Raw genomic sequence first — 16,034 nt, 5'->3', positions numbered from 1 at the left:
TTGGTGTCTGTGTGGAGGCAGGATTTTTGTCAGCCACATACACACCCAGCACTGTAAATAAAATAGTGCCTTGCTTTCTGAAACTGAAAAGACAGTGTTAGAGAGTTTTATTTATCCCAAGGATTTCTAAGGTATTTGGAAACAATGTTTGCTCTCTTTTGCAGTTTACACACACCCCATCCTTATTCCACTTTCCCCCCCACATCACTTTTCTAATTTGCCTCTGCTGGTGTCCATCCTTTCCTCCCAAATGGAATTCAGGGGTGTTTTCCACCCAGACAGGCTTCACTACTCCCAGTTCTATTACTTAACCCAATTTCTACAGCCCAGAAATTACTGCTTTTACAGTTCTCCTCATTGCATCCCACTGTACACATAAGAAGCAAAAAAAGCTTTTTGTCCCATAGATTTTTAATCCTCCACTTATGTTCATTTCATTACTTTGTATCATTTTCTATTTTCAGACTACATGAAAATTTCTAAGGGGATTGCTCTTTCAAATGAATTTTGAGAGGAAGGCTTGTTAAGTCAAATGCATAATCAAGACACCGACGTGCACTTGATACATCAGATTTACTTTCAGTGAAGTTGTTAGTTAATTTTTCTTCCTCAAGGTAATTTTAGAATTTACTGAAAAACCCATTCAACAACAACAACAAAAAAGGTGTAGTGTACAAGCTGTGGGACAGAAAATTGGCAGTGACATCTGCCAGCTCCCCTCAGCACTTGTGGGTGCATCCCATCAATGCCTGTGGACTTATGCAGGTCCAACTTGCCTGAGTGTTCCTTGGCTGGATCCTCTTCCACCAAGGCCTTTGTGGTCCAGGAGCCCCTGATTTATTGGTGTGGTTTTGCCTGCCTTCCTGCTTGTCAGGATGGGCAGCTCTTGGGCTTGGAGGAGGTGGTTGCTGAACCGAAACCCTTTCCACAAAACATAATAAAGCTGCAAAGTTCAACAAGGAAAAGTTAAGAAATACTAGGAATTAGATTACTTGTACACTTGAAGCTCATCCCCCTTAAGCGTAGGGATAATTATATATTTCTTAATGAGGTGATCACATATTCCTCTTCCCACAGGATCCTGCCTTTTTTTTCTTCAGCAAACGAGCTGGTTTTCAACAGTCCCTTTCATCCTCCTCATTTGATGTGCACTTATTGAATGCATATTATATAACCCTCAGATTAGGTGCAGAATTATTCATTCCCTTCTTTCTTCAGGATCCTGTGAGGCTTTTACCATTATGTATCCACGGATCACAAGCACTGATGAGGGCATTTTATCCAGCACTGTGCAACAGCTGGGATTATCATCTCCGTTCTGGCAATGGGGAACAGAGGCAAAAAGGGATTAATGCCACTCTTTTCAAGTGTCTGCTGATTATGTGTGGCTGCCTTGAACACACATGGATTTCTTTTCCAGGGAACTTGCTGTTTTCACAGGTTGGGTGGGACATGAGATGCCTGCCTGAGGCTGGGACATGTGGCACGGAATTTCTTATATGGGGCTATTTTATGTCCTATTTTATTGCAGGGGAGGTTGTTCCTGCAGATCCTGAGTCAGAGGAGATGCCTGGTAAAAAAACAGCAAGTTCAAGGCAGCCACCCATAATCAGCAGATACTTGAAAACAGTAGCATTAGTGTTGAAAAGATCTTTAAATGTGCTGCTTAAGGCTCAAATACCAAAAGGCAGCTCAGAAAAGCTAAAATTCATCATTGTTCCAAATATTTCATTATTTAAACTGGCAAAAGGATACCATAAGAGTTCTAAATCAGAGAAGTGAAGTCTATTTGATGATTTATGGATATCAATATAATTTTTGATTTACAAATATCTCTTCGGGGGCCTCAGGCTCTACTGAGAAATCTGAGGGGAAAACAGGGTTCCTGAATATTTTACATGGTAGATGATATTCAAGGTGGCTGCTTTCACCTGTCTGTAACAGGACACACCAATCCAGTAAGGGTTCAAAGGGCAGATTGAACTGATTCTGTAATTAGAAAATGCAGTGTTCACCAAAGCATAAACATTTTGCAGACATAAATCGATTTCTGTAATTGTATTTCTTGGAAAAAAACAATAACACCTTTCAGTGAGGAAGAAAGGTTTTGTTTTCTGAACTTGAATTTACCTTTCCCTGAAAAAAGTGAGCCAGTTCCTATTAAAGCAAGTCCCATTTCCCTGTTCTACACAGCTGATTTTCCTTAATTTTTCCCAGGAATTTCTGAACTCACAGGAGCATCATCACATGCAGAAATGCTGCTACATTTCCTGCTCCTTCTCTTCCCCATTGATCCAAAAAGCCCTGGTTTGTTTTTGGTTTTGGGTTGATTTTTTTTTTTTTTTTTGCACATAACTCAACATGATAGATCTGTCCTGAAAAGCTAACAGAGAACCAAAAATATTTAAAATGGAGAGGAAAACAAACCTTCCAAGGCCAGTAGAAATGATGCTTTTATCAAAATTGTAGCTCTTAAATGGAGTACACCGAAGATATTTATTCAAGGTTCGACGATGAGGCCATTCAGCCAAGAGTCAGTAGATGGCAGTAGAAGATGAGGAATAAGGAAGATTTAATCTGTAACTTTTTAACATGTCACAGGGGAAGGGACGGTTGGTATAATTAATGCAATTAAAATGCATCAAAAAGTGGAAATATAAATAATAAAACATCCACTTCGCATTGGAAGCAGTTGGACATTTTTCACAGAAAAATGGCTTCTGACATGTGTAAAATTAATTCAAAGTTCTTCAAACTCTAAAGCTTTTTCAGCAGGTAAAACTTCTCAAAGAAAGCTCTTCTCCAATGAAAATAGAAGCATTAATTCCACTGAAAAGTTTTCTCAGGGGAAGGCTGTTTAATCACAAGCTACATGTAACGCTTAGTGGGAAGAGCATCCTTAGCTGAGTCACCAGCAACCACAAAGACTCCTGGATTTTATATTCTGGGCCTGTCCCTGCTGAGAGTGAGAGATCTCTCATGTCACAACCCCTAGGAGGGTTTAAATTAAACCAACCTCACACACACTGTGGGAGGCTGAGCTTAATTTAATGGTTTATATCCCAGAGGGATACGTGTTCTCTGAAGAGACTTCAGCAAGAGTCTTTGGTAAGCCCCAGTTTGATCCAATTTACCCTTGCAGTATCCTTCTTTTTCCTCTCCTTTTCACAACCATCACCACTTTAGAATCATAGAAAAACTTACCTGGGAGGATCATGTAGTCCCACTCCCTGCTTGGAGCAGGGCTGAGTTCAAACTCGGGTGAAGTTGCTCAGATCCTCTTTTAGAGCTGAGGGATTAAATAAAAACCTGCAACTGGGACAACCAAAAAGCTCAGGGAATGGCAAGGAAACTCCTTGTGATGGCACCTCTTCAGGCCAGGGCCAAAGGCATTCAGTGACCCGTGTGTGGCCATCACAGGCTCTGTAAAGAACTAACACATGCTCCTATAAACCCAGTTGTAGGAAAATGGACATCAAAGTCATCTGGGGTTGGTCTGTATTTATGTACATTTATGTTTATGAGTAAACACACTTCAATTTCTGTGCACACAGAGCCATTCGAGTCTTCTCTGCAGGCAAAGTCGGTTTTGGGCTCCCCCACCAAGGTGCAGGAGCCTTATTGACTCATTCCTGGCTTGGGAAGTGGGATGGGGAGGGCAAATGTCACATGTTGCAGGGGAGGGGAGGGTTGGTACTAAATCCAATTATCAGAATAATTTACTTCACACAAAATCACTTAAGTTTGCAGTATGTAACTAAAATACATACTTGCTAAAATTTTAAAATAGTAACTAGACAATTAATATAAAATATTTGATTAGATCTGTAATTGAGGCGAGATAATCACAGTTCTTCAAAGTGTCATCTGGGGAACTTACCATCAAAATGCATATAGTATATTATATTTACTTAAACATGGTTTTACATTTAAAGCTGTTTAAAAGTCACAGTAAGTCAAACTTCTCTGAAGCTGGTGATGTCTGTAACATGACTAACACAGAATTATTATAATGCATTAAATTTGATACTGTTTGATCTGTAGATCAGAAAAAAACCCCAAGCTTTTATTTTTTTTTTTGCTTTTCCTTAAATTCCCACTCATCTGATCACCTTCAAACAAATCAGCCGTGAACTTTAACAAGCTGAATCAAACAATCCAAACATGACTTCTGTGTATGAAGAGAAATGTTCTCAAAGTTACTTAAACACCTCAGATCTAGGCCAGACTAAAAGAGACTTACAGCACAGCCTCAGTGAGCTGTAGAGCTCAAACACTCAAGTTAGCAATGCCAGGTAGCTTGAGGGCTAACAACATTTTTATATGTACAAAACACACCCTATTTAATAACTGTAATATGTTTGTTGAGTCATCAGCCAACTCTGTGTTAGGTAACACCTAAAGACACACCAAAACCCTCAAAAAAGCTACTTCTCGTGCTATACAAAGTGAAGGAAACTAAATTACAGGTGTTAATGTTAAGGCAGTTATTCAGTTTCAACACACTATAATCCACAAATTCAACAGCACATTTATTTAAATGGGAATTATTTTCCTAAGCTTGTGTCCCCAGCACAGTGTAAATGCACGTGTCTGCTCTGAGCAGGCAGCCTGTAAGCCCAGGTGCTGCACAGAGGAGAGATCAGTCCTTCCCAAACCCTACACAGGAACCAGAGAGTTAAAGCAAATTACTAAGATTTTAGTACAGATCCAATATTTGCACTTTCCCGTGTCTCTCTTTCCAAAGCCTTACAAACAAAAGGGGCAAACAGCTCAAGAACATGAGAGACAAGATGTAACAAAACAAGAGGGGGTAAACTCATGGCAGGAACAACTTCAGAACCATCAGATGGACGGGCATGGGAGAGTTGGGAGATCTAAGCTGCTCATGTTTCTCCCTCTCCCTCCTCTCTGTCTTTGCAGAGCCAAGACTGGGTTTTACTGCAGTGAGTTCTCTGTGCCTGAGCTGCCTCTTCCCCTCTGACAGCGGGAATGGCACCACACAGTGTTTAATATCATTCCTTGACATCAGCACTAAATTCCTGTGTACCATCTGATGTGACCACAAGGAGACAGAGACACACCTGAGCAACCACAGGGGCCACATCCACCTGATTAAGTCCAGCCTGGTCATGAGTTCAGCCCAGGGGAACTGTTTGAGACACTCCATCCTCGGGCTTTCCACCCTCACCAGCCACAGGCAGTACTTTTTAATTCTCCAGTGATATACCAATACAGAAAAAGCACTATAACAGCCTTACAGAGCCACTCAATCTCTTAGACACAGTGCCACTGAATTTCAGGAGCTTGGAAAACACCTTCCCTCTGACTCTCTCTGTCGGAACTGGGACTGTTCCTTGATAAACTTGCTACCCCGTTGCAAGTATCAGTTTTAGGATCGCCCTCACCTCACCTCCACAGACTGAATTATCTCAGTAAATAACCAAAGCTTTGCCCCTGCCTTGCTTATCAACAGGAGTCACTCACTAGTTATCCTGGCAAGGATCTAAAAGAATTAAAAAAAAAAAGTAAAAAAGTAAAAAAAGGGATGGTCCATCTCCGCCAGGGAAAAGGAGCGCTTGTAATTCACTGGCTGCTCTGCATGTTGAGTAAATAAAAAAAACCCAATCAACAACATCAAAATAAACCCAAACAACAAAAATACACACGCACACAAAAGAAAAACAAAGCAGAGAACTTGCTCCCAGGGTGGCTGCCCATCAGGCACTGCAGTGTCCTCTGCTTTGTGAGCAGTTGTTACACTGCAGGTCCTTACTCAGACCCAGCAGCAGACCAGCACTGTGAGCCAGACTGACTCCCCTGGGCTGGTACTGCTTCTGGCCTCAATTCTCAGCAGGTTTTCACCCTGACAAAGCCTGTCCAGGGAGCAAAGATTCCTTCCCTGGTACCACCACCCACAGCAGGTTGTGCTGTTGTTTTCTTTGCCGTATAACGAATACAAATTTGTTCAAGAAATATTGGATGTAGCCTCCATATCCTGTTCTCCTCCTAATGGGGACTGCCCAGCCCCAGGAAAGAAGCAAACCAGCCTAAATAAAAGAATAAACCCTGAAAGGTGATGAATTTTTCCAGGGAATAGAGGTGGGCCACTCGAGCAAGTCTGTGGTTTGAGTGGAGCGCAGAAAGAGGGAAAGGCACAGAGGGAGACCAGCAGCAATGGTGGGAAAGGGAACCACAACTGCTGCTTTGCCAATTATACCTCAGTGTAGCAACATCACATCTTGCCAGTGGTTTCCAAGAAGGTCCAAAATACACATATTTGTATTCCCATTGCACAGAGAACCATTTAAAAATCGCTCCCACGCCAGCTGGTCTGACAAAGACATACATGGAGGAAGGCTGCTCCCTGTGTATCCTCAGAAACAAGTGCCCTGTATTTTAAGTCCTCTAATCGTGTGCAAATGCAGAGCAACTAATTGCCAGTGTGCCAGAGTGTGATGTTGGGTGTTGCTGTTTAGCAAATCAAAAACCACGGGCCCTTATTCACACCAACCCAGAATACAGTTCCAATTTGATATGGAGAGATGATTTAACAAGGAGAATCAGATATTGGAGCAGTCTGCCCACAGCAGCTGTGGCAGCTCTGTCCTTAGAGGTTTTCAAAAGCTCCTGGGTCACTGTTGACCCTGGTTTGAGGAGGAGATTGGACTGAAGACATTCTGAGGCCCCTCCTCTCTGAATGATGCCAGTACCCCCTTTTCTGCACAGCCATCCTGCAATGGATGGGTTCTTCCTGGGATACTTTGTTGACACACATTTTTTGGGGTGCCAGAACTACCCTGTGAGCTGATGCAGCACAGGCAAATTGTTCCAGTGTTTTCTCCTACTCTCACTTATCCCACTGGCACAACAAAGGTCTTGGGCTCCTGGATCTCACCAGACAACGCTGCCAGGACATATGAACACAAAGGAGGGTAACTGTTCAGGATTATCTGTGGAGAACAGTCTGTTCTCTGGGTCTTTGGCTGATTTGTTAACCAGGCACTTGCATCCGCAAGTTGTGTGGAATTTCAGCTTCAGTGGCCACCTACTGCCTCACAGCTCCTAAATATTTGCTGCCATTCCCAACATTCAGAGCTTTTAGTTCTGTGAAATTCTCTCAGTGCTGTTCTCCAGTTGTTAACAAGCCTCCCTTCTTGTTTGCTTTCTCCTCACAGTGCTCCTGAGAAACGGTGGAACACGGGTACAGCCCCAGGTCCTGCTAACCTGGATCTTCATTGCTTTCCCAGGGCCAAAGGTCCCCTTAGAGCCAGAGGAGAAGGGTAAATTCTGCCTGATGCCCTTTGGAAAACCTGGCCACACTAAGCAAAACTAGTCACTGCTCACAGATATATTGTGAAAACATATGTTGCCTCATGACAGTTGTAGTTTAATAAGTTCCAGGCCAACCTCCCTCTGCCGGTGGTAACAATGCAGTCACACACATGTATAAATAATTCACATGGAAAAAGTCTTCACTAGAAGAGGAATATCAAGCATTCTAATGCCTCTCCCACTATATGGAAATGAAGATTAGTAACTACGTTAAAAAACCAGTTGAAGCCAGTTCAACATTTTTATTTAGTGCTAATGCATTGTTTGCCCTGATACCATCACCAAGCACAACCACTTCAAACAGGTGAGGTTTCGTGGAGCTTTCCACTCTTGGAAGTGCCCTGCATCTTAACAGCATTGCCAAAAACCTACTGTGCTGGAATTTACCAGCCCATCCACACACTCAAAGCTCAGTTGTGCTTAAATATGTTGGTTTTATTTGCAATGGACTTGCAAAGCTGCACCTACATGTAGCATCCACTGCAAATCCCACCTGTGTTTGCCACGTGGCAGCGTTTCATCTCTGCCAGGGCACTCAGATTTCAGAGCTTTCCACACAGGGATTCCAGAAATAAGCCCAGCAATTCACATTTGATACCATTGTTTACCTCACAGGCTCGGAGATTTCACGGGTCATGCCCCAAGGTGATCCAGCCGAGGTAACAAGCGACTTGGATTTTCAATGTCCCTCATAAAAGCCAAAGTAAACTGCCATGAAATAAATGGATCATTTAATCAGTTACTGACTACGGTAATAAAAAGTGGGAGGGCACCAGTTGTGTTCCCAGAGGGATTCAATTCATGCTCGGGCTTGTAGATTTGAATACTTATCTACAGAAAGGGTAAGTAGAAAGGTGGCAGTTTATTGATTACTGAGTTGTTACGATTATAGAAGTGTAAAACAGCTGCAAAAGTATCTGGCAGGGTATTGACTGACCAGATAAAACAAGGAGGGAATTTCAAAGACAAATGCAAAATTAAAAATACAGCCTGAACCTCTCCAGTGGGGTCAGAACTAGCTTCTTCTAAAACCTAACACTGGTGATTCTCTTTCTTTTCTCTTATCAGAACCACATCATTTAGAAAGAAGTTATTTCATCTGTATGAACAAGTGGGGTGTTCAGCTGCTGCCAAAGGTTCTGAAATTGCCGTTTGTGTTTCAGTTCAAACATAACAAGAAGGGAAAAGTATTGCAGTAAAACGGGGATTGGCTTGTGTTCCCTCATTTCAGGAACTGCAGCTCTTCAAAGTGACCACCAGCAATGCTTTCAGCCACAATTAACAAGCTCCCTGTTGTTCTCAGGTGAACCAACAACTTTCTGCCAAATCACAAAGGCTGGAGAAAGATTCTGGAATCTTTTAAATCCGTAATTTTTTAAAGCAGATGCAACTTCAGAAGAACAGGAGGTATTGCTGCTGCATGGCCAACCATCAGTTTACCATTCTGTATTTTATCCCTTTTCTTGTTTTACACTAAATACACCTAACAAATGTTATTGTAAAAATCACCCAAATCACATCAGATCAGTCCAAAACCATTTCTTGTCCACTCCTATTTCCCACTCAGTTTTTATACTTACCTCAAATTGTGAAGCCCACCTGAATTTTTGCTTTGCAGTGTTATGGATAAAGACATAATTGGAAGAAAGAAGATATTAGAACAAAAAAAAAAAAACAGCTCAGCCATGGTGAGAACAATATTATACATCAGACAAACCTCACAGACCCCTCAACAAGAGATTGGTTTATTACACTGAGGGGGTAGGTTTATTTTTGGCATCTTGTATGTGTACAGCAAGTATCTTAAATATCCCTATTACAGCTTACTGGTAAACTAAGAGGCAGTTTGGGGAAAGCCTGTTCAAAATTTTGGTGCCAGACTTTCAGCCTCAGAAGCAACAACTTAAGAGGAATTTTAATATTACTGTGCATCAGGAACTGCTCACCTTTGCTTACCCCTCTCTAGCAAAATAGCCTGTTATTTTCCTGAAAAGATTGTCTCCACCTTAAATAGATGAACTCATCAGTGTCATCACTTTGCTAGAAATAAATACCAGCACCTAATTTATTGTGATCACTGTAAATATCACTGTAGTGATACCACTGTATTTAACTGCTGTAAAATCCAGCTGGAGGCTGACCACAAGTGGTGTTCCCCAAAAAGGGGAACCAAAAGGGTTACCAAGCACTGGCACAGAATCTTCCTTCAGAAAAGAATTCCCTTCAGAATTTTAAAGGGAGCAGGAGGGGCAGGCTGGGGAGAGATTAAATTCTGAGCATCATATTCTCCTTCTGCACCTTGCAAAGGCAGCCCACAGCACAGCAGGCTGTTTTAGCAACCAACAGCCTAAAGCTGCCTCGTGGGAACATGAAGAGAAGATGGTGCCAGACCCTTCAAGGAGCACAAGTGAAGTGCAGGAGGAAATGTGAGCAAACCCTGATACATAAAAGGAAAAAAATCCTCACGGTGAAAGTGATGAACTACTAAAACATTGCTCAGAGAGCTGGTGGACTCTTCATCCCTGATGTTCAAAGCTCAGCTGGGCAAGCCCTGAACAACCTGCTTTGCACCTGCCTTGAGGTCTCCTGGCTGGGCTAAGAAACCTCCAGAAGTCCCTTGCCTTCTAAATTTGGCTATGAAAGGTATATACAAACTCTGTATACTAGGTAACAAGGTAAGACCCATGTCTTTAAAGCAAACTCCACTAGTGGAGTTCACCTGTGCAGGGTGAACAGCAGCGCATTCAAAGCAAAGATGGAACCAGGCATTTTCATTTGACCAAATCCAACTCTTTTTCCCAAAGTTCTCATTGAAATGAAGCCTAATAAGGGCATCAAGCACTCAAAACAGCCTATTGTTTGTTAGCAGTCAAGCAGGCCTATCCCAGAGCACATGGCACAGGGTTGTGTCCAGACAGCTCTGGAATATCCCCAGTGAGGAGACTCCACACCCTCTCTGGGCAATCTGTTCAGTGCTTGGTCACTGCACAGGGAAGAAGCTCTTCCTCATGTCCAGGTGGAATGTCCTGGGCATCAGGTTGTGCCCATTGCCTCTTGTTTTACTGCACTGAGGAGGGTGTGGCTCCAGCCTCCTGATACCCACACCTCCCACTGACAGACAGGGATGGGGGCCCCTCTCAGTGTCTCTCCTGGAGGCTGAACAGCCCCAGCTCCCTCAGCTTTCCCTGTAAGGGAGATGCTCCAATCCCTTCCCCACCTCTGTAGCCTCTGCTGGACCCTCCCCAGTAGTTCCCTGCCTCCAACCAGCCCCTGTGCCATGGATTATGACCCTCTGGGATCTGCTGTTCAGCCAGCACTGATGGGGGAGAGGAGATAAAATTCACCACAAACAGTGCCACATTAATCACTGCCAGAAAACTCAGAGAAGGCAGAAAATATTCAATTGAATAGTATTAAAAAAAAAAAAAGAAAAAGCTTAGGTGCTCACCCCAGCTACATGAGACTTGACACCACCACAGAAAGCAGCATCACAGCCCATTCTGCACACCCACAAAAGGCAGTTTTCCTCTTCTTCCACGAAGATTTTGCTGGAATGTTTTGCCAAGAACTCCTGTGCACAGCACCTCCCTGTTTTTGTCAGGAGCACAATGCCAGCCTGTCACACTCCTCTGGGTGGCTCTGTCAGACAATGCAGGGTCTGTCACCAGGGATGGAACCCAATGCACAGAGTGTTTGTTCCATGAGACTGTTTCAACACACACTGAAATAGCCAAGGGTGCATTCTGTGTATTCAGGAGATTAACAGATTTTATTGTTTTCTAAAATATTTGACAATACAGAGAACCCAGACCAGTAATTCCTGACAACTTCAGTGACCATCCTGTGGATGAACAGTTATGGTGGCAAGTTTTCCTTGACAGACATGTACAAACATCCACCTCCTAAGCCTGCACACTCTGATTCATTGAAAATGAGGACTAAATATATCTATAAGCTCAAAAAGCAAAGTCCAAGACTAATAAACAGTGTTTTATAGTTACCTTGACAAAAGCTTTGTCAGCTTCATTACAGTGTAGCTTCCTAACAGAGCATCTCTACTTACCTGATACTTAGTTTAACACAAATCTGCTGGAATTTTACACCCCAGTTTTAAATGTCACAAATGGCTACTATTCCACACGATAACAGCTGGCCAAGTTGTATCTGCAAATGTAGATTTTTACAGTGTTCTGCTACAATAATCCACATATGGACTAAAGCTACTTTATATTCTGACCCATTCATTTATCCACAAATACTGATTTTGAGTATATTGGTGTGTTTTTACTGTACTTCTGAAAAGTCTAATCACAGGATGCTTTGTCTATTGTACAGTAATGAATATGGCAGGAAAGCAGATTTAAATATACCTATAATTTAAACTCTTAAAACAGTTCTAAATCTTATTGACATCCAAAGGCTTGATAACTAACAGCCATGCTCTTTATACTCTGGAATATCAAATCATATGTACATATACACAACATAGACAGGCTCTTAATAAAAGCATTTAAGTCTATTTTACAGTCTTCTCTCTTCAAGAAAATTAGCCTTCACAGATTTAACATTTCAAATCACCCAAAAATCATTAGCAGTTTAAAGGACCTTTTTTTTTTCCCTGCAAACATGTGCTGGAAATAGTTACTACTCTGGGGCTTATGCATAATTTATCTTTCTTTTGAATGCCATTTAAGATCCAGATGGAAAACTCTTAGTTCAAGTGTCGACCCACGTGAAGAACATTCATAACAGAGTCCCAACCCATGACACCTGCAGATACCTCTGCTACAAATAACCTTCTGTAACAGATATTTATTAAATACAGTATTTTGTTTTACAACTCCATTTACAACTTCAAGCCATGCTGACGACACAGAGAGATTACTACAACATGGAAGGAGTTTTCATTCAGTCAGCTGGTGACTAAATCTATGTCATAATTTAAGTATTCATTGATAAATCCAGGCATACAAAAAAGGTGCTTAACTACATGGCATTTAAATAAAAAAATACTGCATCTTTCAGACATTGATAAGAACAAATAAAAAAATTAACTATAATAATCTTTAAAATTCAAGTTGCAAGTTACTGAAGGTCACTTAAAATAACTGATTAAACAAAAGTGAGCACAAGCCACATACCCAGGGTAGGATGAGGCACAAGCATAGAAAATGCAAAAATGTTTAGAATCCACAATGACAGACCACGTGGGAAGAAAAAGCTTAAAAAGTATTTTTCCTATCATAATATTTTTTCCACCTAACCCCTTTTCCTTTACATTGTGCACAAGTTGTGAAAACAATGTCAGATTATTGGTTCAGACTTTTTGCCTTTAATTCAGCATGATTTCTGTCTCAAGCTCTCGCCTTTTCTTTAAAATATATACATTCTATACATCATTCAGCTTCCTCTCACTGGAACTAAATACACTGTACAGGCCTGCAGAGCTTTGGGCACACCTCTGTGTTTATTCTGTCCTTTGTCACTGGATGGGTTCCACATAGTTTGCTGGGTATAAACCCACTTGTCCGTTGTCCAGGCGCCCTTTGCACCAACCCTGCTCGTCTTCGTTCTCCATCTTAGTTAATTCATCCCCTGGGAAAAAGAAAAAAAGAAGGAAAACTGTTAAGAGACTGTAACATCTTAAGTAACATCAGGAAGATAAATGACAATTACCTTCATGTCCAGTTTTATTCCCCTGCCCAACACAGGCCCCAGCAGAAACCTTCCCTTCTTTGCTCCTCATGCTTTTGCTACTTGAGAACATCTATGACTTACAGATTTGCATATGGGATAAGAAAACAGGAAGAAACAAGCTACTTAGAAACTCAAATATTACCTTGATGGCGTTTCAAAAAGATTATGGAATTTTCTTTTAACTTTTGAAGTTATATACTGTGTTATTTCACTGTAAGATCAAAGACTCCCTAATATTTAAAGGTTTGAACAGTCAAAGGTAGTTGTGGATGACACAACTACCTCTGAACTAGAATAATCCTACATTTTTTAACCCTCAACACATGTCAGTGCAAGTGAAACAAATGTTTCATCAGGCTTGCTGTCGATGCATCCTTTTAAGAGCTTAGGGGAAATAAGGATGAAAATGCCACAAAAATTAAGTAACTCACAGTTTGCTCTCAGCAAAAGCTGAAAATGAATATCCAGACATTTATGAACTATAATACAACTTTGTTTTGACTAATCTTATCTTGTACATCCTCAGGAAATACTTTGGCATTAGAGAGCCTCCAAGATGTTGTACATGAGCAAATGAACATCCACCTCAGCCAGGTAAAAAAGGCCACACTGAGCAACAATTATTTCCCCATGAGCTGTGTCAAATGGTTTCCCTGGACAAAACTGATTTGTGTTTCACCTTAGTTAGCAATAGGAAATACAGGATGAAGGTATTAACCACTTATTACAGTCCCAAATGGTATAAAGTCTTGGTATCATTTAGGAGGACATGAACCAGCCTAAAGAATGTAAATTCTTTGGCAGAAATTGCCAAGCTTCATATCAAACCTTCCTAACACATCCATCTTCTAGATACACACATCCTCTCTTAGATAAAAAAGGTTAAAGCTTCATCTCCTCTGCTTTGTATGTTTACCAGATAACAAAAAAAAACCCCATTATGAACAAAAGTTTGGCACTGCTGACTGTACTTGGTTTATGGAGACATTTTTTTCCCACTGCAGAATGAGAGAGTGCACAATTACAAACCTGCCTGTTGCTTCCATGAAGTGTATGTTAATAAAGAGTGAAATATGTTAATAAAAATGAAATATGTTAATAAGGGGTGAAAGAGTGAAAATAAAACCACACTGACAGTGACCCCCCCAGTGCAGCTGCATTTGTATTTAGGCTTGGGCTTGGAAACTCAGTGATCTTGGAGGTCTAAGAAAATATTAACACTTTAAAGTGTCATCTGCACAAGAGTTACAGTGAAACAACTGCTATGATAAAAACAGAACACACAATAACATGTTCTGACAACATTTACTGTAGATATTTATTCTCAGCCATGGCAGGGCCACAGCAGGGCAAGACAGACATATGGTAGATAGTTTTATATATATATATATAATAAAACCTCTCATAAGATATAAATAAAGTTATTCTTCCTCTTTGGAAGCCTTCCACAATTGTTTGCCAAGGCGAAAAAAAAAACCCAAACACCAAATGTATAAGGTATTCCACTAACAAAAATGAGTTTCATGTATTAAAGTATATTTAATGGACACTATGTATTAAAGTATATTTAATGGACACTATGCAGAGCAGATATTCTACAACACGTATCTAGAAGTGACCACAAAGAACTTTGTAGGCAAATTCTTTGAATGCCCAAGGAAATCCCATCTGGGAATATCCATGTACATTTAAACCCATCCCTAAAATGCATTAATCCTCTGTTGACAGCTGCTCAGGAGTCTGGGGATACCTAGACAGGAGCACAGGACTGAGGATGTTTTAAACCAGCTCCTTCATGACCTGAGGAGTTTTTCCCCTTAGTCTTTAGTTCAGTGCAAATCTATCAGACAAACACTTCTGAAAAAAACCCTAAGTTTAATTATAATTCAGCATCTGTAAGGGGATTCATGGGCTAGAATGCCACCCCTTTCCTAGGGTTGATACAACCACGTAATTTGGTGTTGTAATTTACTTTGATGTTCTTCTTTCCAAGGTATTAAGCTAATTTTAAGTCAAATCTACCTACATCTCACAGTTCATACTTTCTGCACTTTATCTGTATTTATGGGTATAAACATTGCATAGTTTTGCCAGTGGAAGACTCCTGCAAACCATTGGATTGCCACCCTGCTGCTTCACAGGCACAGCACACACATATATTTCCAGAGGATTAACTTGCTTCCCAGCCCTGCTCAGTAAAAGGAGAAGTTAAAGTCTGAAGAATGAAGAATCACTTTGGTTGCTGTGCATTCCACAGATGTTTTGTAACCACTGTGCTTCCATCAGGGCACAACTCAAACCAGTTAATGGCCAAACAAACCCATTCCTCCACTCTGGAAGCCTACAATACTGAAAAGTCAGGTGTTTAGGGGTTTGCCTACTAAACTCTGTAGGGTTGGCACTTCTAGACAGCTAAAAGCAGCAGCTGTTACTGCCACCAAGTAAGAAGAGAGAGGATTTTCAGTTCTGCAGGTCATTTTGTTTAACAGAGGAAGGAATATCCCAAACAGATGCATCCCAACATATTCCAAACAGATCAGGAGTCAGTGCTGCCAAACAGGAGCTACTCAGAAGGACTATTAGGGAGGGAGGAGGGTTGGGCAGGATCCTGTAAGGGGAGTTGTACATTCAGAGAAACAGCTTTAGAAACAACCCAAAAAAGGGGAATAAACTCTCCAACCAGTTTGGGGGGTTAAAAAGCTGACATTCCTTAATTCCAGCACTGGGTGCAGGAGGGATCTCTCCACCTAAATGCACACCCAGCAGTCTAAAAACCAGGTTATATTCATGAAACTAGCACATCCATTACATTTCTGGAATACTCACTTATATGCTAAATATTTCCATGGATTTATTTGGATATGAGCAGGGGTCTTATGAGGGCCTCTGGTTCCCCATTCCCCACATTATCCTGTTATGAATCTCTTCTCCTTGAAAGTATCTCAATTTGTGGACAGGTCAAGATGCACTTTTCTTATCAGCTTTGCTCAGACACCCTGTCT

At 41.2% G+C, this 16,034-nt stretch overlaps 1 protein-coding gene across 4 annotated transcripts in view; it reads right to left on the bottom strand.

Moving 5' to 3' along the window:
* Positions 1-11,076: 11,076 nt before the first annotated feature.
* The window catches only part of PACSIN2 (protein kinase C and casein kinase substrate in neurons 2), a 41,500-nt gene continuing 36,542 nt past the window's right edge, over positions 11,077-16,034 (bottom strand). For all 4 annotated transcript variants that reach the window (XM_064654124.1, XM_064654126.1, XM_064654127.1 and 1 more), the window contains one exon: positions 11,077-12,930. In XM_064654124.1, coding sequence (XP_064510194.1) covers positions 12,818-12,930 — 113 coding nt within the window. In that variant the 3' untranslated portion in view covers positions 11,077-12,817. The remainder of the gene's footprint in view (positions 12,931-16,034) is intronic.

Source organism: Pseudopipra pipra, chromosome 5 (genome assembly GCF_036250125.1).
Source record: "Pseudopipra pipra isolate bDixPip1 chromosome 5, bDixPip1.hap1, whole genome shotgun sequence".
In the NCBI taxonomy this organism is placed as follows: domain Eukaryota; kingdom Metazoa; phylum Chordata; class Aves; order Passeriformes; family Pipridae; genus Pseudopipra; species Pseudopipra pipra.
This window is presented reverse-complemented; position numbering and strand designations above follow the sequence as displayed.